Here is a 25,241-nt window from a genome sequence, read left to right as displayed (position 1 = left end):
TAGGAATGTCGTATAGATATCAAACCAACACTGACGGGGCAAGCCGCTAGTTTATGAAAAGAGAGCCAACCACACTCGCTTTTAATACTGATGATGTTACCTAGTTGGGTCATGAAATGTCTGCAAGAAAACCATGAAGCACCCAGGACCCCACTGGTGAGAATGGCTGGCTTGGTAACCAAACCTCTGCAAGAAAGCAGGGAAACCTCCTCTAGGGGGAATTAAGAAATACGATTAGATAGAATAGAATAGAATAGAATAGAATAGAATAGAATAGAATAGAATAGAATAGAATAGAATAGAATAGAATAGAATAGAATAGAATAGAATAGAATTCTTTATTGGCCAAAGTGTGATTGGACACACTAGGAATTTGTCTTTGGTGCATATGCTCTCAGTGTACATAAAAGAAAAGATACGTTCATCAAGAATCATAAGGTACAACACTTAATTATAGTCATAGGGAATAAATAAGCAATCAAATCATATTAGGATAGATAGATAGGATAGATAGATAGATGGATGGATGGATGATAAAAAGAGAGAGATGATGGATGGATGAGATAGATAGATAGATAGATGATAGATAGATAGATAGATAGATAGATAGATAGATAGATAGATAGATAGATAGATAGATAGATAGATGATGGATGGATGATAAAAATAGAGAAATGATGGATGGGATAGATAGATAGATAGATAGATAGATAGATAGATAGATAGATAGATAGATGGATGATAGAAATAGAGAGAGATGATGGATGGATGAGATAGATGATAGATAGATAGATAGATAGATAGATAGATAGATAGATAGATAGATGATGGATGGATGATAGAAATAGAGATGATGGATGGATGGATGATGGATGGATGGATGGATGATAAAAATAGAGAAATGATGGATGGGATAGATAGATAGATAGATAGATAGATAGATAGATAGATAGATAGATGATGGATGGATGATAGAAATAGAGAGAGAGATGATGGATGGATGAGATAGATGATGGATGGATGGATGGATGGATGGATGGATGGATGGATGGATGGATGGAAGGATGATGGATGGATGGATGATAAAAATAGAGAAATGATGGATGGGATAGATAGATAGATAGATAGATAGATAGATAGATAGATAGATAGATAGATGGATGGATGATAGAAATAGAGAGAGAGATGATGGATGGATGAGATAGATGATGGATGGATGGATGGATGGATGGATGGATGGATGGATGGATGATAAAAATAGAGAGAAATGGATGGATGAGATAGATGATAGATAGATAGATAGATGATGGATGGATGATAGAAATAGAGAGAGTTGATGGATGGATGAGATAGATAGATAGATAGATAGATAGATAGATAGATAGATAGATAGATAGATGATAGAAATAGAGAGAGAGAGTGTTGATGGATGGATGGATGAGATAGATAGATAGATAGATAGATAGATAGATAGATAGATAGATAGATGATAGAAATAGAGAGAGAGAGAGTTGATGGATGGATGAGATAGATAGATAGATGATAGACAGACAGACAGACAGACTCAATGACAATCAACAAACACTGTGCTGCAAACCCCTCCCTTCCCCTGGGGCCGTGCAGAGGGGGGTGGGTGTTGTCCCAGCCAATCCAGAGGGCACGAGGTTGAAGAAGGTGGCCTTCATCTCCCCCCCATTCCCCTCCCCCGCCACGAAAGGTACACATACAGACCCAGAAGGTGAACGTGCCAACAGGCTCCTGGGCTGCAATCCCGGGACAGATGTGTTTGCACAAACAAAGTTGTTATGCAGGAAGGAGCCCCACCTTCCTTGACCTGAATTGCCTCGCCATGAAAAGTCTCAGGTAGGCATACCTGCAGCCTCCTTCCTGCCCCTCCCTCCCCCCCTCCCTCCCTGTCTGGAAGGGATCCAGGTTTTTTCAAAGCGAAAACGGATCCTTGGTCTTCCTGCGTTATTCCCAAAACACACAGGGAGGGGATCTGGCAGGGCACCCTGCCCTGAGAACAAACACCCCCCTACACACACACACACACACACACACACACACACACACACACATACACACACACGGCACGTCCCGGCCTGCAGTTTAGCTCTTAGTCTCTTTTTTTATCGTTTCAAACTCTTAATTTTATTTCCCAAGTTAAAAGGCAAAATCAAGTTAAAAAAAGAAGAAGAAGAAACCAACTAACAACCCTCAAATACTAAACGATTTTTTTTTAAAGGGAATTCTCGTTGAAGAATGAATTTTTAAAATTGACTGAACTGGCAGAGAGGGAGAAATTGAGGGCCCAGGTAGTCCTTGATTTACGACCACGAGGGAGCCCAGGATTTCCGTTTGCTAAGCGAGACGTTGGTTAAGTGAGTTTTGCCCCCATTTTACGACCTTCGTTGCCACAAAGGTTTACGACCTTTGCTAAGTGAAGCGCTACGCTTGTTAAGTTAGCCACGGGGTTGTTAAGTGAATCTGACTTCCCCATTGACTTTGCTCGTCCTAAGGTCTCAAAAGGGAGATCACGTGACCTTGGGACATTGCAACCGTCGTAAGTACATGCCAGTTGCCGCATCTGAATTTTGATCACGTGACCGTGGGGATGCTACAATGGTCGTAAGTGTAAAAAAACGGTCATAACTCACTTTTTTCAGTGCCATTGTTACGTTGAACAACAACGTAATGCTAACCGAACTGTTGTAAGTCGAGGACTATCTGAAAAGAAAAAAAAGAAAAAAGAAGCAACGAACTAACAACCATCAAACACTAACGATAAAAATAATAAAAATATTCTTGTTGAAGAATGGATGTTAAAATTGGCTGAAGTAGCAGAGATGGCAAAGTGGACTGTATTAACAGAATAGCAGAGTTGGAAGGGACCTTGGAGGTCTTCTAGTCCAACCCCCTGCTCAAGCAAGGGGAGGGAAACCAACATTGCTGGATTATACCAGTGGTGAAATGTAAAATTTGTTACTACAGGTTCTGTGGGCGTGGCCTGGTGGGGGAGTAATATGACTGAGTGGGCGTGGCCAACTTTTTTTTTTTTTACTTTTAAAACCATTTTTTCTACAGAGGTTGTAAAAAAAATTGCTTTTAAAGCCTCTGACGATCCCAGCTGGCTTGCCTGATCGGCAGAGGCTTTTTTTCCTTTTAAAATTTTTTTTTCTACAACCCCTTCGGCCGAAGCGGTTGTAGAAAAAATGCTTTTAAAAGCCTCTGATGATCCCAGCTGAGCCGCGCGATCATCAGAGGCTATTTTTTTTTTACTTTTAAAAGCATTTTTTTGGCCAAACAGATTGTAGAAAAAATGCTTTTAAAAGTAAAAAAAACTAGTCTCTGATGATTCCGCGGCTCTGCTGGGCAATGTGGGGTGGGGGACAGGGATTTTTGCTACCGGTTCTCCGAACCACCCGCCTCCATCGCTACCGGATCGGGCGATCCGATCCGAACCAGGAGCATTTCACCCCTGTATTATACTAATCAGCATTCAACTAGGGAAGATGTTAGGTATATATGTGTTAAGGTTTCTTTCTTTTTTTTCTAAGACACTTTTTTCGTTAATGTCTTTTTTGTTTTTCTTTTTAAATATTTTGGTGTTTTGCATTTTCTAAAATTTTCTGGGGAGAAAAAATTCTTCTTTTTTTTTTTTATCATTTTCAGCATTCAACCAGAGTGGACTTTTTATGTTTAATATTAGTGTGAATGACATACATTGGTTAGTTTACCACTTAAGTTACTGCCTCTCAAAGTGCAAAACTTTACCTGTAGTTTGAGGCAACATTAACGGTTCAAATCCCTTTTTGCAAGAGAAGGCACCCAGTTTGTAATCTGCAAAAACCAGTTTGAGGACTTATCCCAAACTGGGAAGGTGGATTTTGGGATGGGGTGGGATGTCTCCTGCTGCCCCCTGCTGCCTGCAACTGAGAACAACAGTTTGGTTTCCGCAGGGGGAAGATATTAGCATTAATATCTATTATTTTTAAAATGTTTTGTCTTGTTTTCAATGGGTTGCAATCCGATTAGAGGGGAGACGGGCAGCATATAACTTTCATTAATAAATAAAAATATAAAAATAAAAGAACCAAAGAGGGGATCTTTATCCAAAGGGTCAGGATAATATTATTTGCAACTGTCAAAAGTTCTCCAAAGAGGCAAACCACCAGCCAATATTAATCTTTCTCTGTGGTTTGGGATCTGGGATAAATGTACGGACCAGTGGCTCTCCAGGTTTGCAACTTTAAGAGGGGTGGACTTCAACTCCCAGAATTCTGTGGCTCCCAGGATTCTATGCTGGCTGGGGAATTCTGGGAGTTGAACTTCTTAAAGTTGCAGAAATTTGGAAACATTGACGGAGAAAAATTAAAATAAAATCTGCAGTTTCAGCAGTGTGTCCCTTTAGATCCCCGAAAGTTTATTTTCTTGGCAACTTTAAATTGTGCTGGCTGGGGAATTCTGGGAATTGAAGTCCACCCCTCTTAAAGTTGCAGAGATTGGGAGACCCTGACAAGAGAAAAATGTAATTAAAATAAAACCTGAAGATTCAGTGTCGTGGTGTTCACCCTTTAGACCCACCCCCAAAAAAGTTTATTTTCTTCGTATGACGTAATGCAGTCTGTAGCAGTTGGATGGGGACAAGACCTGTGTTCGAATCCTCTCTCCACCATGAAGAGAGGTGTGCCACTGTGGGCCACCCCCTTCCTGAGCTCCGAGAGGAAAGGGAAGAAATAAGCGACACAGGTGGGGGATTTGAAGGTCGTTGTGTGGGTCTGAACGCACATCCAACTTTTGTCTCTTGCAGCATCAGCCAGAAAGATCTGAAGGCCTTGTTACCTCAGGTCAACTACCGGGTTCCGAATATGCGTTTCCTACGAGATAAACTTGTGGTAAGCAGATAGTAATAGCAACAGCCCTTAGACTTACATACCACTTCACAGTGCTTTACAAGCCTCTCTAAGCGATTTACAGAGTCAGTCTCTTGCCCCCCAACAATCTGGGTCTTCGGATCGAACTGCTGGCAGTGGGCAGAGTTAGCCTGCAAGTCTGCATTCTCACCATTGGGCCACCACATCCTTTCCTTCCTTCTTCCTTCCTCCCTCCCTCCCTCCCTCCCTCCCCATGCTCTATTCCTTCCTGCTTTCCTGCCTTCCTTCCTTCCTTTTTCTCTCCTTCCTTCCTCATGCTCTATTCTTTCCTCCCCTCCTTCATTCCTCAAGCTCTCCTTCCTTCTTTCCTTCCTCCCTCCCTCTTTCCTAGTGCTCCCTTCCTTCCTTCCTCCCTCCCTCCCTTTTCTTTCCTTCCTTCCTCCCTCCCCCCTCTCCATGCTCTATTCCTTCCTTCCTTCCTCATGCTCTATTCCTTCCTCCCCTCCTTCATTCCTCAAGCTCTCCTTCCTTCTTTCCTCCCTCCCTCCCTCTTTCCTAGTGCTCTATTCCTTCCTTCCTCCCTCCTTTCCTCCCTCTCCATGCTCTATTCCTTCCTTCCTTCCTCCCCTCCTTCATTCCTCAAGCTCTCCTTCTTTCCTTCCTCCCGCCCTCCCTCTTTCCTAGTGCTTTATTCCTTCCTCCCTCCCTCCCTTTTCTTTCCTTCCTTCCTTCCTCCCCTCCTTCATTCCTCAAGCTCTCCTTCCTTCTTTCTTTCCTTCCTCCCTCCCTCTTTCCTAGTGCTCTATTCCTCCCTCCCTTTTCTTTCCTTCCTTCCTTCCTCCTTTCCTCCCTCTCCATGCTCTATTCCTTCCTTCCTTCCTTCCTCATGCTCTATTCCTTCCTTCCTTCATTCCTCAAGCTCTCCTTCCTTCTTTCCTTCCTCCCTCCCTCTTTCCTAGTGCTCTATTCCTCCCTCCCTCCCTCCCTTTTCTTTCCTTCCTTCCTCCCTCCCTCCTTCCCTCCCTCTCCATGCTCTATTCCTTCCTTCCTTCCTTCCTCATGCTCTATTCCTTCCTTCCTTCATTCCTCAAGCTCTCCTTCCTTCTTTCCTTCCTCCCTCCCTCTTTCCTAGTGCTCTATTCCTCCCTCCCTCCCTCCCTTTTCTTTCCTTCCTTCCTCCCTCCCTCCTTCCCTCCCTCTCCATGCTCTATTCCTTCCTCCCCTCCTTCATTCCTCAAGCTCTCCTTCCTTCTTTCCTTCCTTCCTCCCTCTTTCCTAGTGCTCTATTCCTTCTTTCCTCCCTCCCTCCCTTCCCACTTAGCAATAGGCCTTAGACTTCACAGTGTTTCACAGTCGTCTCTAAGCAATTTACAGAGTCAGCATAATTGCCCCCAACAATCTGGGTCCTGATTTTACCGACATCGCTGGGAACCGCTGGAACTGGAGTCTCGATACATGGGAGGGATCCAGGTTGAGAGAGACTGATCTGGTCTTGGCAAATTTAATTAACTCTTTCTTTTCTCTTCTGGGTCCGAGCAGGAGCTGGAGGTTCGTGGCGATATCACCTTCAGCCATTTTACGCACTTCTACAAAAATCTGATGTTCGATGCGCAGAAATCGGTAAGAACTTTTAGCCTCCATTGCAGGAGGAGAGGTTGTGTTTCTCAGCAAGAGCTGAAACTCAGGAGGAGTCTGATACACATAGTCCTCGGTTTACAACAGTTCACTTAGTGACCGGAGTGACAACAGCACTGTAAAAAGTACATGCCAGTTCCCAAGCATCTGGGTTTTCAATCATGTGACCGGGGGGGGGGGATGCCACCACGTCATAGGTAAAAAAAACTCTCACATGTCTTTTTGTAGATCAAAATTCAGGTGTTTGGAAATTGACTCGTATTTATAACCGTCGTAGTGTCCCGGGGTCATGTTATCCGCTTTTGCAACCTTCTGAAAGGCTAAGTCAACGGGGAAGCTGGATTCGCTTAACAACCGTGTTACTAACTTAACAACGGCAATGATTCACTTAACAACTGTGGCAAGGAAGGACGTAAAATAGGGAAAAACCTGTTTAATAACTGTCTCGCTTAGCAATGGAAATTTTGGGCTCAGTTGTGGTCGTAAGGTGAGGACATCTCTTTTCTGACTTACAAATATGATTCAGAGGTAGGAGCTTTCTACATAAATACGGCCAAATTAGATGAATAGAATAGAATAGGAGCTGGAAGGGACCTTGGAGGTCTTCTAGTCCAGCCCTCTGCCCAAGCAGGAGACCCTATACCAGAGGTCCTCAAACTTGGCAGCTTTAAGACTTGTGGACTTCAATTCCCAGAATTCTCTAGCCGCTGGAGAATTCTGGGAGTTGAAGTCCACAAGTCTTAAAGCTTGAAGACTTCTGCCCTATATCATTGCAGACAAGTGGCTGTCTAGTCTCTCCTTGAAAACCTCCAGTGATGGAGTAACCACAACTTCTGGAGGCAAGCAGTTCCACTGGTTAATTGTTCTCACTGACAGGAAGTTTCTCCTCGTTCGTGAGTTATTAGAGAATTAGTGAGTGCCGTTCTGTGATCCTGTAACATGGGGACCCCTAATTGTCAAACTTTGGATCTGGGACATAAGTCCCCCTTTTCACATCGGTCGTAACTTCGAACGGTCACTAAGCGATTTGTCGCAACTCAAGGACCACGGAAGTCCTTGACTCATGACTACAACTGACCCCCAAAATTCCCATTGCTAAGCGAGACATTTGTTAAGGGAGTTCTGCTCCATCTTCCTTGCCACAGTTGTTCAGCAAATCATTTGGTCACTAAGCAAATCCGGCTTCCCCCCTTTGACTTGGCTTGTCGGAAGGTCACAGAAGGGGCCGTGCAGCCGTCATAAGTACGAGCCAGTGGCCAAGCATCAGAATTTTTATCATGTGACCACGGGGATCCTGCAACGGTCGTAAGTGTGAAAACCCATCATAAGTCACTTTTTTCAGTGTCGTTGCAACTTTGAACGGTCGCTAAATGAATGGTGGTGAGTCAAGGATTAATCCTAACCCTTTGACATCACAGAAGGGAATTCCCATGGAACCCCCTTCCGTTTAAAAATACCTTTTCTTAAAACTTCCATCGGTCCCAGCTTTGCCAGCGATTAAAACCAGTGGATTCACATCAGTGGTGAAATCCAAATTTTTTTACTAACGGTTCTGTGGGCATGGCTTGGTGGGCGTGGCAGAGGAAGGATCCTGCAAAATCCCCATTCCCTCCCCACTCCTGGGAGAAGGATATTGCAAAATCTCCATTCCCACCCCATTCTGGGGTCAACCAGAGGTGGTATTTGCCGGTTCTCTGAACTACTCAAAATTTCTGCCGGTATGAATGGCTTGAGACCAGAAATTAAAAATTACATAAACAGGGGAGAAAATAAAATTTAAAATATGTGTATAATAAATATATTGAAATGTATAAAATTAAGGTTACTTGGGTTAGAAAATGCAATGTAACCAAAGAAAAAGGGGACAATGAAGAAAATGAAATAATATGAGAGTTATGGGGGGAAAGATATAGAAAGGAAAGAAGACCACGAAGAAACATTTGATAAAAAGAGGATATACTTATATGTTGTATGTTATGTGTTTGTCATATTGTGTCCTAATAAAATAGTAAAACTTTTTTAAAAAAAAACCACAACAACAATATCCCTACTGGTTCTCCAGAACCTGCTGTATTTCACCCCTTTATTTATTTATTTATTTATTTATTTATTTATTTATTTATTTATTTATTTATTTATTTTATTGAATTTGTATACCGCCCTACTCCCGAAGGACTCAGGGCGGTGAACAGCCATAGAATAAAACATATAAATACAAAATTTAAAATAGATTAAAACGAATTAAATAATTTGGCTGAACAAATTTAAAACCCCAATAATTTAAAACCAGATTTAAAATTTCCATTTAAAAAGGGGAAAGACTTAGGCCGGCTTGATGAAATAATAAAGTCTTGAGCACGCGACGGAAGGTACCCAGATCCAGGATCCTCCGTATCTCCGGGGGGGGAGCTCGTTCCAGATAGTAGGTGCCCCCACAGAGAAGGCTCTCCCCCTGGGGGCCGCCAGTCGACATTGTTTGGCCGACGGCACCCAGGGGTGAACCCCTGATTCACATGCTGTTTCCTTGCTTTTCAGATCATCGAACAACTGGAGTTGTCCTTCCCTTTACGGTAAGTAGGAAGTGTGCCTCGGTTTCCCTGTCTCCTCTTGGGCCCAGGTGCTCGTAATCAAGGCATTCTCTCTTTCCTGCTTCTTTGGGAGGATTTTCCTGATTGTGATTGAGCACAGCTGCAAAGTTGACAAAAATAATATTTGCACCAAGGGGGCTTCTCCAGGGTCAAAGCAAAACAAAAGCAGCCTCAAAGAATTGACCAAAAACATACGAAAAGCAAAACAAAAACCACATCACTAGGTGTGTACACCATTACTCTCTGTAATTAAAGAGAATCTGCTTTGAGACTTGTGTTTCCATAGTCTGCTGTTTTCTGACTTCAACTCCCAGAATTCCCCAGACATCCAGTCTTTCTCAACCACAGCTGTTTTCAGACGGGTGGACTTCAACTCCCAGAACTCCCTAGAATTCTCAACTTCAATAGCATTGGGACTCCTTCATCCAGCGTCTTCCAGTTGGATGAAGGGAACGTCCAGCTCTCCTCTTCAATCCTTTTGGGGTGTCTTGCTAAGCCTCTGAGATATGTTAAACTGGCATGGATAACCTGAGAATTCTGGGAGTTGAAGTCCACAAGTCTTAAAGCTGCCAAGTTTGAAGACCTCTGAGTGGAAGCAAGTTTGGTGAGCAAGGAACCAGAACTTTTGAGAATTACCATGAACACCCGTGGCTCAGGGAATTATCTGGAGACGGTCTTCTCCAACCTGGTGTCCAGCAGATGCCCAGCCAGACCTATAGGTGATGCTAGCTGGGAATTCTGGGACATGCGGTCCTAACTCATCCAGAAAATGCCAGAATAGGGACAAGTGATATGAAAGATGCAAACAATTGACAAAGTCCTGATAGAAGAGAATATTTGCAGTCCAGAGTTGAACTGTGGGGTCCTTGGTGCTCTCTGAGCTTGGTCAAGCCAGCACTGATGATGTTACCTAGTTTGGCAATGAAACGTCTGTGAGAAAACAACCGAGCTCAGAGAACACTCTACAGTCCTCCTCCTCCTCCTCCACTCCCTTGTAGCACTGATGATGTTACCTAGTTTGGTAATGAAACGCCTGTGAGAAAACAATTGAGCTCAGAGAGTACCAAGAACCCCACCCTTGACAAAGTGCTTTTGCGTGAGGGCGTGTGGCACAGCTGCTGACACGTTTTCTTGTCTCCTGCTTCCTTTTCAGGAACATGGATCGGCCGGAACTCTGCCAAATCACCTTATACGACTTCCAGAAATTCTTACAGTATGATCAAAAGGTATTTTCTGGAGGAAATAGGTTTGCCTTTGTGAAAACCAGCAGAGATAATGAACAAAAAACTAATGCTAATGAAATAGCTAATGTTTTCCTGTTGTGTACCTTTCCTTTTGTGATGTTTTGTTAGCCGCCCACAGTCCCTAATGAGATGGGCAGTATGTAAATTCAATAAATATATAAATAAATAGCTGCATTTCTGTATGGATAGTCAGTGGTGGGATTCAAATAATTTAACAACTGGTTCTCTGCCCTAATGACCAGCTGGGTAGGCGTGGCTCAGTGGTCATGTGACCATGTGGGTGTGGCCAAGTCAATGTCACTCACGTCGATGGGCGCTTCACCTTCGGGTGAAGTTCTTCGGGAGTAGGGCGGTATACAAATCAAATAAACTAAACCTTACTGTTACAATGTAACAAGAGTTAACCAGAGAGGCAGTTTCTGTAAGCAGGGCAATAAAGATTAGGCTAGAAACACCACCAGAATGTTTCCTTCCTGCCTTCCTTACAGGATTAGCCCTGTAAAGTGGAAAAAAACAAACTAAGATTTCTTCCAACAACTGGCTCTCCAAACTGCTTAGAAAGTTAACAACCGGTTCTCCCCAATAGGTGTGAACAGGCTGAATCCTGCCACAGTGGTAATCCTTGGTTTACTTGAGCCCAATTTTTTTTTTTTGCTAAGTGAGATATTTATTGAGTTTTGCCCCATTTTACGACCTTTCTTGCCACCGTTGTTAAGTGAATCACGGCAGTTGTTAAGTTAGTAACACGGTTGTTAAGTGAATCTGGCTTCCCCATGGACTTGGCTTGTCAGAAGGTCCCAAAAGGGACCTTCACACGACCTTGGGATGCTGCGACCGTCATAAGTATGAGCCAGTTGCCAAGTGAATGAGGTTTGATTACGTGACCGTGGGGATGCCACAATGGTCGTAGGTGTGTGAAAAAAAAGCCATTGGTCACTTTTTCAGTGCCGTTGTATCTTCAAAAAGTCACTAAACAAATTATTGTAAGTTGAGGACTTCCTGTATTGTTCCTCCCCTCTAGACAGAATCTTGCCAAACTAGATTATTTTCATCATCAGTGTTGTACTCCAAGGATCTTCATAAGTCTGGAGGAGCCATCTTAACTCTGTTCCTTCCAGCCACATGGCCTAAACTTTGCTATCTATTGGTTCTCTGGAATGCAAATGAATGAATGAATGAAAATGGAAGGAAGGAAGGAAGGAAGGAAGGAAGGAAGGAAGGAAGGAAGGAAGGAAGGAAGGAAGGAAGGAAGGATGGCCCTCCCTCCCTCCTGGGAATCCAGACCACATTCCACCACAATCAATTTGTCTCCTAGCCACTGCTTAAATTTTTTCCATTATGTTCTCTCTCTCACCTGGTCTTTCAAGTCTTCCAACGCCGCATTGATTTTGCTAAAACCTATGCAGTGCATGTCAAAGTGGCAGGAGTTTGCAGGTGCCATCCTGACTCTTTTTGACCTCTCCTGAGGATGCCCCCCCTCCCTCTCCATTCAAACCCAGCTCTCCTGCTGCACAGCTTCCTGGTAACTCTGCCCTCTGCCTTTTCTCTGCAGGAAGCCTGGGCGAGTGACATCGGTAAGGTACGCAGGTTTATGTGCAGCTACCTGCAGGATCGTTTTGCTGACATGACGGAGCCCGTCTTCCAGCTGGATGAAGTGAGTGTCTGGCTCTCTTCCTCAATCATCTGGCGGGGGGGAGAGGGTGGGTCTTTTTAAACCAGCGTTTCTCAACCTCAGCAACTTTACAATGGGTGGGCTTCAACTCCCAGAATTCCCCAGAGGAATCTAGAGAGTCCGAAGGGGAAGTCGCTTAAATGTGAGCCAGCCGTGTGCGGCAGCAGCCAAAAAAGCTAACACAGTCCTTGGTTGTATAAACAGAGGCATAGAATCAAAATAATGTGATTAGTACTGCTTTATAAAGCCTTCGTAAGGCCACACCTGGAAACTTGCATCCAGTTTCGGTCACCGCATTACAAAAAAAGATGTTGAGACTTTGGAAAAAGTGCAATGAAGAGCAACTAGGATGATTAAAGGCCTGGAGACTAAAACATACGAAGAACGGTTGCAGGAACTGGGCGTGGCTAGTCTAGAGAAAGGAAGGACTGGGGGGGGGGATGGACATGATAGCAGTCTTCCAGTATTTGAGAGGCTGCCCCAAAGAAGAGGGGTGCAAATTATTTTCCAAAGCGCCAGAAGGAATTGGGTAAATCTAGTCTAGTGAAAAGAAAGACTAGGGGGGATACGATAGCAGTAGTCCAATATTTGAGGGGCTCCAATAATAATAATAATAATAATAATAATAATAATAATAATAATAATAATAATAATAATAATAATAATAATAATAATAGAAACAGAAAGCTTTATTTTGGCAGCTCAAGAACAAGCCCTAGCCACAAACTGCATGAAGGCAAAAATTCAACATGTTACCACCAACAGCAAATGCCACCTCTACATTGAGAAAGAGGAGACAGTCGACCACCTGATCAGTGGGTGCAGCAAAATTTCACAAACTGACTACCTACAACGCCATGACCGCGTTGCTAAGATCATTCACTGGAAATTGTGCCAGAAGTTTGGATTTGAGTACAGCAAAAACCACTGGGAACATCAGGTTGAGAAAGTTTTAGAGAATGAGAAACTCAAGATCTTGTGGGACTTTAGGATTCAGACTGACAGGCACTTGGTCCTCAACACACCTGACATAACAATAGTTGAAAAGAAAAAAGTGTGGTTCATTGACATTGCAATACCTGGTGATGCACGGATTGAAGATAAGCAGCAAGAAAAAATCACAAAGTACCGGGACTTGCAAATTGAAGTTGAGCGACTGTGGAAAAAGAAATCGTGTGTTGTCCCGATTGTAATTGGAGCCCTTGGAGCAATACCCAAAGGGCTACCCCGCTATTTAGAAATTCTAAATTTGCCGGACTTGAACATTTTGACTCTACAAAAAACCACCTTACTCGGAACAGCTTACATCCTCCGACAATACCTTAACAGTTCCTAGGTCCTTGGTTAGGACTCGAGCTGCTGAGCTATTAACCAGCCTCAAAGGCTGTGAATCTCACCAAAGATTAAATAATAATAATAATAATAATAATAATAATAATAATAATAATAATAATTATTATTATTATTATTATTTGACTCTACAAAAAACCACCTTACTCGGAACAGCTTACATCCTCCGACGATACCTTAACAGTTCCTAGTTCCTTGGTTAGGACTCGAGCTGCTGGCTTTTAACCAGCCTCAAAGGCTGTGAATCTCACTAAAGATTAACCAATAATAATATTTATTTTATTTATTTATTAATTTTATTTCTATACCGCCCTTCTCCCGAAGGACTCAGGGCGGTGTACAGCCTTATTAAAAGCACAAAGACAAACAAAATTTAAAAATAATTAAAATTATTAAACAATTGGCTCAATTATAAAATTGAGCCTACATAAACGGGGGGGGGGGGGTCAAACTATTTTCCAAACGCCAAAAGGTAAGACAAGAAACAATGGATGGAAACTAACCAAGGAGAGAACCAACCTAGAATTAAGGAGAAATTTCCTGATAGTTAGAACAATTAATCTGTGGAAGGACTTGCCTCCAAAAGTTGTGGATGCTGGAGTGGAGGTTTTTAAGAAGAGACAACCATTTGTCTGGGATGGCATAGAGTCTCCTGTTAGAACAGGGGGTTGGACTAGAAGACCTCCAAAGTCCCTTGTCAGGTTTCCAAGTGATGAAACCCATTCAAAAAAGAAATAGGCAAAGTCCATCTTCCAAAACAAACTTCTTTTATTTAAGTAGGAATCAAATTGGCAAAGTCTGTTGTAATTCCGGATCTGACACAAACCGGATTTATACACCACATAATATTGTAAATTAGAAACATCCCTCAAAAGTCACATTCTCCAATAAATACTCAATCCACATTTCATGGTGTCTTCCATTCTCGCCAGGAGCTGCCTCCGTTCCCACGGGAAAGAAAGTCACCTGCCCAAAACAATCTTAGAGTCCTGCATCCAGTTTTGGGCACCACACTATAAAAAAGATGTTGAGACTCTAGAAAAAGTGCAGAGAAGAGCAACCAGGATGATGAGGGGACTGGAGGCTAAAACATACGATGAAAGGTTGCAGGAACTGGGCATGGCTAAGTCCAGTGAAGAGAAGGACCAGAGGAGACAGGATAGCAGTCTTCCAATATCTCAAGGGCTGCCCCAAAGAAGAGGGAGTCAAGCTATTTTCCAAAGCACCTGAAGGCCAGACAAGGAATAATGGATGGAAACTGAACAAGGAGCGATTCAACCTGGAAATAAGGAGGAATTTCCTGACAGTGAGAACCATCAACCCATGGAACAGAAGTTGCCTTCAGAAGTTGTGAGAGCTTCATCACTGGAAGCTTTGAAGAAGAGACTGGACTGCCATCTGTCAGAAATGGTTTAGGGTCTCCTGCTTGAGCAGGGGGTTGGACTAGATGACCTATAAGGTCCCTTCCAACTCTGTTAATCTGTTAATCTGATTTAATCCTCACTATCTATTCACTCTTCCCCCCACCTTAAGAATGTGGCGAGCCTGAAAACCCCCCTTACCAAGTAAAGAGAAAGAAAAGGAACAAATGATTATAATAGAGAACTAAATAAAATGGCTACACATATGTCAAATTTGGGCTCGACATCCCTTCCAACTGGGTTATTCTGTAATAGTTTTTCTTTCCCTCTTCTTTGCACAGTTCCTGACGTTCTTGTTCTCCAAAGAAAACATGCTGATGGATTCCAAGGGTGAGCAAGTGGTCCCTGAAGAAATGAACTTCCCATTGTCGCAGTACTGGATCTCGTCTTCTCATAACACGTAAGAGTTTCTCCGATTCTTGGGCCAATTATGGATGGATTAAGCCTGAGGCAACTGAGGTCATGCTAGATAGGACTATTCATTGCATTCCACCAGGCCTGTGTGGGCCATAATGCCAAGGGCTAGTAAACTCTCTTTTCCCACAGCCAATTTGGAGCCAGAGCAGGGATCTCCAAACTTGGCAACTTTGAGACTTGTGGACTTCAACTCCCAGAATTCCTCAGCTAGCCTGAAGAATTCTGGGAGTTGAAGTCCATAAATGTTGTGGCTCGTTGCCTGAGCCTGGGCTATCGACAGATGCAGACTCTGAGAGTGAGGGAGAGGAATTGGCAAGGCCTCCCTCTCCAGGACCCTCCTCTCTGGCAATGCCTCCAGAGGACACCGAAGGCCAAGAGATAGGCCCAGAGCCAAGCACGTCCCCGCAGCCACAGGTGGACAGCGATGAAGGAGATAAGTGCTGACTGGATCCTCGACAGCGGCGCAGGGAGAAACGTGCGCAGCAGAGGGGAAGGCGTGTGAGAGATTAGCTGAGTCACTGGACCACACCCCACAGGGTATAAATGTGGGTGCGGTGGCTGGTTCAGTTTGTGACCAGCAAAAACTAGAAATAATCCATGATCTCTGTGTTACTGGACTTCTGCCTGCCTTGTCGGACTGCATTTGGACTAATCCTTGTATTGCTGAAACTTTGCCTGCTTTATCGGAATGCTTGCAGTCTAATCTTTGTTTTGTGTGAGTAAAGTCTGAATTGGCAGCTAGCCACTGGGTTGCTGCCAGCTTTATCTTCAAAGACTTTGTCGTGTAGCTTATTAACTCTGGGCCGTCTGTGGGGGAGCGTGTGTGGGACGGGGACAGAACACATAAAGTCTTAAAGTTGCCAAAGTTGGAGACCCCTGGACTACACTATGTGTAGACCTTTTGTTAAGCTTTGTGTTGAAGTTCTATTTCTAGATCATCCAGGGAGATGCTTGACAGGTCCTTGGGATAGCTTCTCCATGGATGAAAAGATTCGATCCAGATCTTCCCATCTATTTTTGTCTTCACAAGTACATCAGTTAATGGCCGTTCCTGGGTGTTGTGATCTAGGCATCCTGAGTCGTTAAAACACACGAGTAGTCCCAAAAACTTGTTTTATTGCAACAGCTGTGAATTACCTTCATTCACAGCTGAGTCCCAACTAGTTGCAAAAAGTCCTTCGGGATAATCACCAACCTTTATCTCCCTTGACATGTTGCCAAAGACCTACTTGGCAAAGCCACACAGAATCAAACAGAGATGCTGACTGGGAACAGAATTAACAACGTTGCTTTCCTGCAAAGGGCCCACGTGCTTTTGCTCCTCTTTTAAGCCTTATGGGAGGGGCCAATCATCTCCAGGCCTTACTCCCAAGTCGTCCCTTTTGTTTTAACTGTTCATGCCTTCTGGCAGCTTTGCACATGCGCGCACTAGGAACAGGCTCCTCCTGTTCCTCTGCCTCTCTGCTGTCCAACTCTGGAGGCTCTGGAGTCCGCACATCACTCCCAGATGGCTCTGGCCTCATCTCTGCCTCCGACCCAGATCCCTCGTCTGGGCCTTCCCCAGACTCCAGGACTGGCCCATTGTCCTCCCCAGCCTCCTCACTGTCCGACTCCGCTGCCAGCTCTGCAGGCTGCTGGCGGACCACAACACTAGGCCAACGTGCCCTGTGCACACTCATCCATGTCCTGGTCATCTCCTGTCTGGACTACTGTAATGAGCTCTACATGGGGCTGCCCTTGAAGAGTATCCGGAAGCTTCAGTTGCTTCAAAATGCAGAATATTTGGGGGGTGGGGGGGGGCTCCTAAACTTTTGCATGTGTCACCTTTTCTGCAGGAGCTTCATTGGCTGCCAATCTGCTTCTGGGTACAATTCAAGGTGCTGGTTGTTACCTTTAAAACCCTACCTGATTTTGGGGCCAGGTTATTGGAAGGACCACCTCTCCCCTATTACATATACCAGCCCATTACGATGGGATGGCAGGGCATGTCACTGGTCCCAGCTACTAGAGATCTACAGTATATCTGGTGGGACAATGAAAAAGGGCCTTCTCGGTGGTGGCCCCTTCTCCATGGCACATCGTTCCCCCAGAGGTATGGCTGGCCCCCACCATGTTGCTTTTCCAAAAGGCCCTGATTTGGTCAGTGGCCTGGGGACCACGAATGGAGATGGAGCCGAACAAGTAGTTGATTTGGTTGTGCTTTTGCTGCCATGGAATGGGCTGGGTGGGGTTTTAACGTTGTGGATTTGTAATGTGGCAAGCCTCCCCAGTATGTGAGTTGAATGGCCAGATAAATTTACACCGATAGAGGAACTTATTTGTAGCTCGGGGTTGAACTGAGGGGTCCTTGGTGCTCACTGAGCTACGTGGTTTTCTTGCAGACGTTTCAGGGCCCAACTTGGTAATATTATCAGTGCTAGAAGGGAGTGGGGTTTGTGGAGAAGAGGAGGAGGAGGAAAAGAAGGAGGAGGGCGAGTGTGGGGTCCTTGGTGCTCTCTGAACTTGGTTGTTTTCTTGAAGACATTTCATGACCCAACTAGGTAACATCTTCAGTTCTGGAAGGCAAAGGGGTTTGAGGAGAGGAGGAGGAGGAGGAATTGGAGGATGCAGAAGAGGAATTGGAGAAGGAGGAAGATGAATTGGAGGAGGAGGAGGAGGAATTGGAGAAGGAGGAAGAGGAGGCCTGTGGGATCCTTGATACTCTCTGGGCTTGGTTCTTTCCTTGCGGACCTTTCATGACCCAACTAAGGAACATCATCAGTGCTAATGCTGTTGCACTGATGACATTACCAAGTTCGGTAATGAAATGTCTGCAAGAAAGCAGCCAAGCTCAAGAGAGCATCAAGGACAGTGGTGAAATATAAAATTTGTTACTACCGGTTCTGTGGGCGTGGCTTGGTGGGGTAATGTGACTGGGTGGGTGTGGCCATTTTTTTTTAACTTTTAAAACCATTTTTTCTACAACCTCTTCAGCTGAAGAGGTTGTAAAAAAAATGCTTTTAAAAGCCTCTGATGATCCCAGCTGAGCCGCGCAATCATCAGAGGCTTTTTTTTTTTTTACTTTTAAAAGCATTTTTCCGGCCGAAGAGGTTGTAGAAAAAATGCTTTTAAAAATTAAAAAAAGCCTCTAATGATTGCGCGGCTCAGCTGGGCAATGGGGGGAGGGCAGGGATTTTTGCTACCGGTTCTCCAAACCACCCGCCTCCATCGCTACCGGACCAGGCGATCCGGTCCGAACCGGGAGCATTTCACTCCGATCAAGGACCTTTCCTATAAATCCATCTAATAAAATAAAGAAAGAAAATAAGTCTTCGAGAGATTGTGGACTTGTGGGGGGCTGGTCCAATGCATTCCCAAATTCTCCCCACAGCCTTTCACAACCCACAAACTTCCCTTTACAGGAAGTTTCAGTCCAATTGTTTCTCCTCCTTCCTTGCAGGTATCTCACGGGGGATCAGTTCTCCAGCGAGTCCTCCCTGGAAGCCTATGCCCGCTGCCTTCGGATGGGCTGCCGATGCATTGAATGTAAGCTTTTTTTTAAAAAAAAAAATATTGATTTTTTATTAATTACATTTCTTAGTGCTTAATAAAAACCGTCTTGTCTGGGTATTTAATTTGCTTAACAATTCTGATGATATACTCAATCTCCACCCCTTTTTTCCAACCACTGGTAAGACAGATTCCATGTTTGATAGGATTCTGTGTCTTCTTTCTGCTTAATTTTCAATGTCAATCTATCCATTTCTGCACAGTCTAGTACAGTGTTGGCTAACCTTTTTGCCATTGTGTGCCAGGAGGGGAGGGGGCGGGGGAGGTTCGCACGTGCACGTGCCCACATCCATAATTCTATGCGCCCCGCCCTGTGCATGCATGTGCAACCCCCCCTCTCCCCACTCCCACTCCTGTCACGCAATGGCCCGATACGCCTGTTTTTCTTCCTCACCTGGCTCAAGATTCTCTCTATGCACCTGGGGAGGGTGAAAACAGCCTTCCCCACTCCCTTGGAGGCCCTGCAGAGGCCTGAAACGGCCCATTTGCCAACTTCCGGTTGGACAGGAAGTGATATTTTTTGCTGTCCCCAGTCTCCAGAGCCTTTCTGTTAAGGAATTAGCAGAGTAACTCTTGAGTAGCAAGGATGTGCACATGAAAGCGACTGAGAGTAGTTACAAATAAACACAATCAACACATAGATACACTGAGTTGTGTTTACTTTCAGGAAATAGTAAGGCACAGTCCAATAAACAGTCCAGGTCATACACATATAAAGCAGGAGATAGCCAAAACGACAGTCCAGGGATAATCCAATAACAAAGTCTTCTTACCAGTCGTCGTAGTCATTCACAATAAACAGTTCTTCTGGATTTGCAAACAGTAGCATACAGAGATATCAGAGAGCAAGAAAAAGAGAAACAAACCATGTTTCTAGCTCCCTCTTAAGGACATTGGCTACAGATCAGGACACAGTATGATGCAATACAGCAGTATTAAAGCTACATTGATGGTTTACATATTGCCAAACAACAAGTTAGGTAATAATCATTTCCTAACACCTCCCAAAAGGCCACAGCTTCCCCTTTCTTGGCATCCCAAACTGCAAGGTCCTACAGATGTTGGAAGACCATCACATCTGGACAGCCCTTGTGAAAGACCATGTTGCACGGTTGAAAGTGTCTATGATGGCCGCAGGAGGGGAATGCAGTTTGTATATGTTTGCAAGGAGCCTTTATTAGATTTAATCGCAGGAGGTTGAGATGATTAATTTATTCATTGGATGGAGGACTAGAAGCTTCCTCAGCTGGGCACCCTCAAGAAGCGTGCGAAGATTGGAATTCTTGGGGGGGGGGAAGAAATGTACACCCCCCCACAAACAACCTTCTTTCACACACAACGCACGGACTGGGGATTTGGGGGCCTTTGAATCTCGACGCAGCCAGAAGGTGCCCAGTGGAGGAAGCCCAATTCATGTCATGGTTTAAAAAAGGTGGGATTCTAATTTTAAGAAACAAATCCAAGCTTTGATCTTCTTCTGCTCCAGTGGATTGCTGGGATGGCCCTGATGACCTGCCCATCATCTACCACGGCCACACGCTGACCTCCAAAATCAAGTTCCTAGATGTCTTGCACACCATCAAGGAGCACGCCTTCACGACCTCCGAGTAAGTAAGGCCTGTTGCTGCCTTTATGCACCTTGGGTCTTGCTTCCTCCTCCTTCTCCTCCCCCACCCCCGTCCTCTTCTTCTCCTCCTCCTCCTTCTTTTCCTTCTTCTCCTTTTCCTCCTCCTCCTCTTCTTTTTTTCCTTCTCCAGTTTCTCCTCTAACTCCTATTTTTCTTCCTCCTTCCCTTCTCCCCTTCTTCTCCTTCTCCTTCTCCACCTCTTATCTCCTTTCTCTTCTTCCTCTCCTCTTCCTTTTTCTCTCTCCTCCCCTTCTCCTCCTTCCCCTTCTACTTTTCCTCCCTCCTCCTCCTCCACCTCCACCTTCTCCTTCTCCTCCTCTCCTCCTTTTTTTCCCTTCTATTTCTCCTCTAACTCCTATTTTTCCTCCTCCTTCCCTTCTCCCCTTCTTCTCCTTCTCCTCCACCTCTTATCTCCTTTCTCTTCCTCCTTTCCTCCTCCTTTTTCTCCCTTCATCTCTCTCCTCTCCTCCTCCCCTTTCCCTTCTCCTCCTTCCCCTTCTCCTTTTCCTCCCTCCTCTTCCACCTCCTCCTCCTGTCCTCTGCCTCTTCCTCCTCCCTCCCTCTCCTCCTCCTCCACCTTCTCCTTCTCCTCCTCTCCTCTTCTTTTTTCCCTTCTATTTAACTCCTATTTCTCCTCCTCCTTCTTCTCCTTCTCCTTCACCTCTTATCTCCTTTCTCTTCCTTCTCTTCTCCTTTTTCTCCCTTCCTCCATCTCTCTCCTCTCCTCTCCTCCTCCCCTTCCCCTTCTCCTTCTCTTTCCCCTTCTCCCTCCTCCTCTTCCACCTCCTCCTCCTCTCCTCTGCCTCTTCCTCTTCCCTCCCTCTCCTTCTCCTCCTCTCCTCTTCTTTTTTCCTTCTATTTCTCCTCTAATTCCTATTTCTCCTCCTCCTTCCCTTCTCCCCTTCTTTTCCTTCTCCTCCACCTCTTATCTCCTTTCTCTTCCTCCTCCTCCCTTCCTCTCCTCTCCTCCTCCCCCCTTCTCCTTTTCCTCCCTCCTCCTCTTCTGCCTCCTCCCTCCTCTCCTGCTCTTCCTCCCCCCTTCTCCTTTTCCTCTCTCCTCCTCTTCTGCCTCCTCCCTCCTCTCCTCCTCCTCCTCCTCCTCCTCGTTCTTCTTCATTGGAGGGCAGAATGTGTGAAGGCGAGAATGAACCTCACAGAATGACTTCAGGCCCTCCATAAAAATTGTCCCTCAAGGGGTGGAGAAAGTTGTTCCAGACACTGGAAAGGATGTTTTAGTTGACTGAAGGGAGCAGCCAGATAGAAGCTCCGCCCTTTGCTCCCAAGCCCACTCGGAAAGCCAAAAAACTTGGTACCCCAAACCTTCGTCCCCATCCCTTTGCCAAGCACCTCCTCTTCTCAGGAAGTCCTGCCTCAGACCATCCCCCCCCCCAAACTGCTTAGCCATGATTGGCTTTGCTCTGCAGAACAGAGCACCCTTGGACATGGCTCTATATCTTCTTCTTTGTCGTTTGTTGTTGTTAGTTGCATAGTCGTGTCTGACCCATCGCGACCCCATGGACCACGTTCCTCCAGGCCTTCCTGTCCTCTCCCATCCTCTGGAGTCCATTTAAGCTCACGCCGACTGCTTCCGTGACTCCATCCAGCCACCTCCTTCTCTGCCGTCCCCTTCTTCTTTTGCCCTCAGTCTTTCCCAGCATTGGGCTCTTCTCTTCTTTGTCATTTAATGATCCCCTAATTCCTTGCGGGGTGGAGTCGGGGCAACTGAATGGAGCTGAGTGTTTACTGTCCGGATGCCCTTCCTGTCACCAATGTGGAGTTTTGTTCAGCAGATAATATTCTTAGTGTGTCCAGAGAGAGAAATATCTGCCTCTACCTAGGATCGAACTCACAGACGCCTGATTGTGTGGCAAGAGCTCCACCTCTAGGCCACTGCACCACTCCTGGATATTGCCCTAGATGTAAACAAAAGAAGTGCAGGACTTTTCGGGGCCTGCCTGATGCCCTTTCCTTTTCCCACAGGTATCCCGTCATCCTTTCCATCGAGGATCACTGCAGCATCGTCCAGCAGAGGAACATGGCGTCCCACTTCAAGAAGGTCTTTGGCGACATGTTGCTGACCAAACCGGTTGACGTCAATGCTGACCAACTTCCTTCTCCTGCTCAGCTCAAGAAAAAAATCCTCATCAAGGTAGCCCAGTCCTCTGACTCCCACCTGGGAGAAATTTTGAGCCTTCCCAGCCCCTCTGCCCTCTTTGCGCGCCCTGAAGCAATCTCTCTGCGTCTTCCATGCTCAATTACGACTACCCACTTACACCGTGTATGGGGGCCAGAGATATTGCTGTAGACCAGAGGGTCTCCAAACTTGGCAACTTTAAGACTTGTGGACTTAAGGCGCCAGGTGCCTTCAGAAGATCTACAGATGGTCTCCACCACCCTGGCTTGCTCATATCAGCCTTCTCCACCCAGGCCCTCTCAATGCTTCTCAACCTTGACCCCTTGAAGATGAATTCAACTCCCGGAATCCCCCAGCCAGCAGAACCATTTAGAGATGTCTGGGGAAAAGACAGAGAACTCTCTGAGTCCCAAACAGGGATCTCCTCAGCCAGGGATGTCCAACCTTGGGAACTTTTAAGATTTGTGGACTTCAACTCATAGCTGCATGGCTGGCTGGGCGATTCTGTGTTCTGTCCCCCTTCCCCACACAGGCAAACACACAACCAGGCACGCCTGCCAAGATTTTATTAAGCAATCAGACTAGAAACCCTTGCAGATAAGAGTTTTGGCAGTAAACTGTGAAATGCCTGCCAAGTCAGTTTTCACTCACAGTCAGCAAGAGAGAGTTTATCCTCAGTCTGGTCCAGTAGCAAAAAGTAATCCACGAAGCAAGAGTTAACCAAGGTCCAATCCAAATATGTACAAGCCAGATTCCAGGTAATGTGATGTGACTCTCAGGTTTTTAACTTTGACCGTCACAAACCCTGAAGAGCAATCCCACCCACTTTTATTCCTGGTGGGGCATGGCTTCGTGACTCAGCTCAATCTCTGGTCCTTCCATACCTCTTTCGCTGCTGCGCACGCTTCTACCTCCGACGCTGCCTGGGATCAAGCCACGATTCATCCTCCTCGCTCCCTATCAATTGGTGCTCCGATATGCCTTCCTCCTGGCACAGCCCAGGCTGTTCCTCCTGGCCTTCGGATGGAACCTGAGGCATTGCCAGAGAGGAGGGTCCTGGAGAGGGAGGCCTTGTCAGTTCCTCCCCATCACCTTCTGAGTCCTCTTCCTCTGTTAGGACAGGCTCGGGAGTCGGGGTCACAACATTCTGGGAGTTGAAGTCCACAAGTCTTAAAGTTCCCGAGGTTGGACCCCCTTGGTCTAGATCAGTATTTCTCAATCTTGGCAGCATGAAGAGGTGTGGAGTTCGATTTCTAGAATTCCCCCACTGGCATATGTGGATTGTAAATCCCAGAATTCCCTGGCAAACATGCTGGTGGAGGAATTCCGGGAGTTGAAGTCAACTCATCTCCCAATCTGCCAAGATTGAGATCCACTGGCTAAAAAGAATAAAGAGTGCTTCGTTTAGAAGAGAATATTTATAGCTCAGGGTTGAACTGAGGGGTCCTTGATGCTCTCTGAGTTTGGTGGTTTTCTTGCAGACGTTTCATGACCCCACAAGGTTACGTCATCAGAGCTCACTCCTCCTCCACAGTCCTCCTCTTCCCCCTTCACCTCCTCCTCTCTGCTTGCTTGTTTTCTTGCAGGTGTTTCATTACCCAGCCAGGTAACATTGTTGGTGCTAGAAGGTGCAAACCCCACTCCCTTCTAGCACTGATGATGTTACCTAGTTTGGTAATGAGACATCTGCAAGAAAGCAAATTCCAACAGCATCAAGGACCCCACAGCCTGTGATGATCCGTGGCTTTGCATGAAGGCAACACAGCCAGAGACACCCCCAATGTTCCGTTTTCTCTCTGACCTGGAGAAAAACTCTCCCACAACTCTCCTGCAGCTTCTGGCTGCAGATATTCCAGTCCAAATGCTGTAAGCAGAATGACTCCAGCAGGGCAGTATAATGAGTTCCAGAAGCGAAGAATCACTGAATTCCAGCAAGCCAAGATGTTAAAACAGTCCGGAGGAATGCCAGGAATGCAGGCCACAACTCTCAATACTAGATGAATTCAGTGTTTGTTCCCGACAAACTCCCCTCCCAACTGCCTCTCCTTTAAACTCCATCCCCAGGTGTGCCTCATGAAGGGAATTGGGGCCCTCTCCTTCCTTGTAAGCCATGCAACCCACATTGCGCTCTTCTGCATTCTTCCCTGCGCGCCCTAGGATGTGGAGGGGGTGGGCCTTGGTCTTCATCTGACCCCCATCTCCCTTGTTCTACCTCTCGCTTGCTCTGCCCAGCTTGACTTTGCCCTTCCTCAGTTTCCACCACAGCCAACGGAGCCACTCTCCCGTGCTCTCTGTCAGCTGTTCGTCTTCCGTCTCAGATTCAGACTCCGACGGGGGCATGACACAGTCCTTCTTCTCTTCCTCCTCCACCTCCTCCTCCTCCTCCCTTTCTCCTTCTCCTCCACTCCAACATCCACTCCCTTCTAGCAGTGATGATGTTATCTAGTGTAGTAATGAAATGTCTGCAAGTAAGCCACCAAGCTCAGAGAACACCAAGGACCCCACAATCCTCCTCCTCTTCCTTTCCGTAAACCCCACCCCCTCTACTAGCACTGATGATGTTATCTAGTTTCGTAATGAAACGTCCCCAATAAAACAACCAAGCTCAGATAACACAAAAGAACCTTCAGTGTTTCATTTGTATTCCAAAGAGAACATGTTTTATTTATTTTATTGAATTTCTATACCGCCCTACTCCCGAAGGACTCAGGGCGGTGAACAGCCATAAAA

At 45.6% G+C, this 25,241-nt stretch overlaps 1 protein-coding gene across 2 annotated transcripts in view; it reads left to right on the top strand.

The window, feature by feature from the left end:
• LOC117666979 (1-phosphatidylinositol 4,5-bisphosphate phosphodiesterase gamma-1-like) overlaps positions 1 to 25,241 on the top strand; it is a 94,045-nt gene that overhangs the window by 31,954 nt on the left and 36,850 nt on the right. For both annotated transcript variants that reach the window (XM_060681785.2, XM_087891405.1), the window contains 9 exons: positions 4,811 to 4,895; positions 6,414 to 6,494; positions 9,045 to 9,079; positions 10,251 to 10,323; positions 11,894 to 11,995; positions 15,066 to 15,184; positions 18,641 to 18,726; positions 20,237 to 20,357; positions 22,358 to 22,526. In XM_060681785.2, the coding sequence (XP_060537768.2) occupies positions 4,811 to 4,895; positions 6,414 to 6,494; positions 9,045 to 9,079; positions 10,251 to 10,323; positions 11,894 to 11,995; positions 15,066 to 15,184; positions 18,641 to 18,726; positions 20,237 to 20,357; positions 22,358 to 22,526 (871 nt within the window). The remainder of the gene's footprint in view (positions 1 to 4,810; positions 4,896 to 6,413; positions 6,495 to 9,044; positions 9,080 to 10,250; positions 10,324 to 11,893; positions 11,996 to 15,065; positions 15,185 to 18,640; positions 18,727 to 20,236; positions 20,358 to 22,357; positions 22,527 to 25,241) is intronic.

Source organism: Pantherophis guttatus, chromosome 3 (assembly GCF_059756535.1).
Source record: "Pantherophis guttatus breed Tessera chromosome 3, ASM5975653v1, whole genome shotgun sequence".
Taxonomy (NCBI): Eukaryota; Metazoa; Chordata; class Lepidosauria; order Squamata; family Colubridae; genus Pantherophis; species Pantherophis guttatus.
This window is presented reverse-complemented; position numbering and strand designations above follow the sequence as displayed.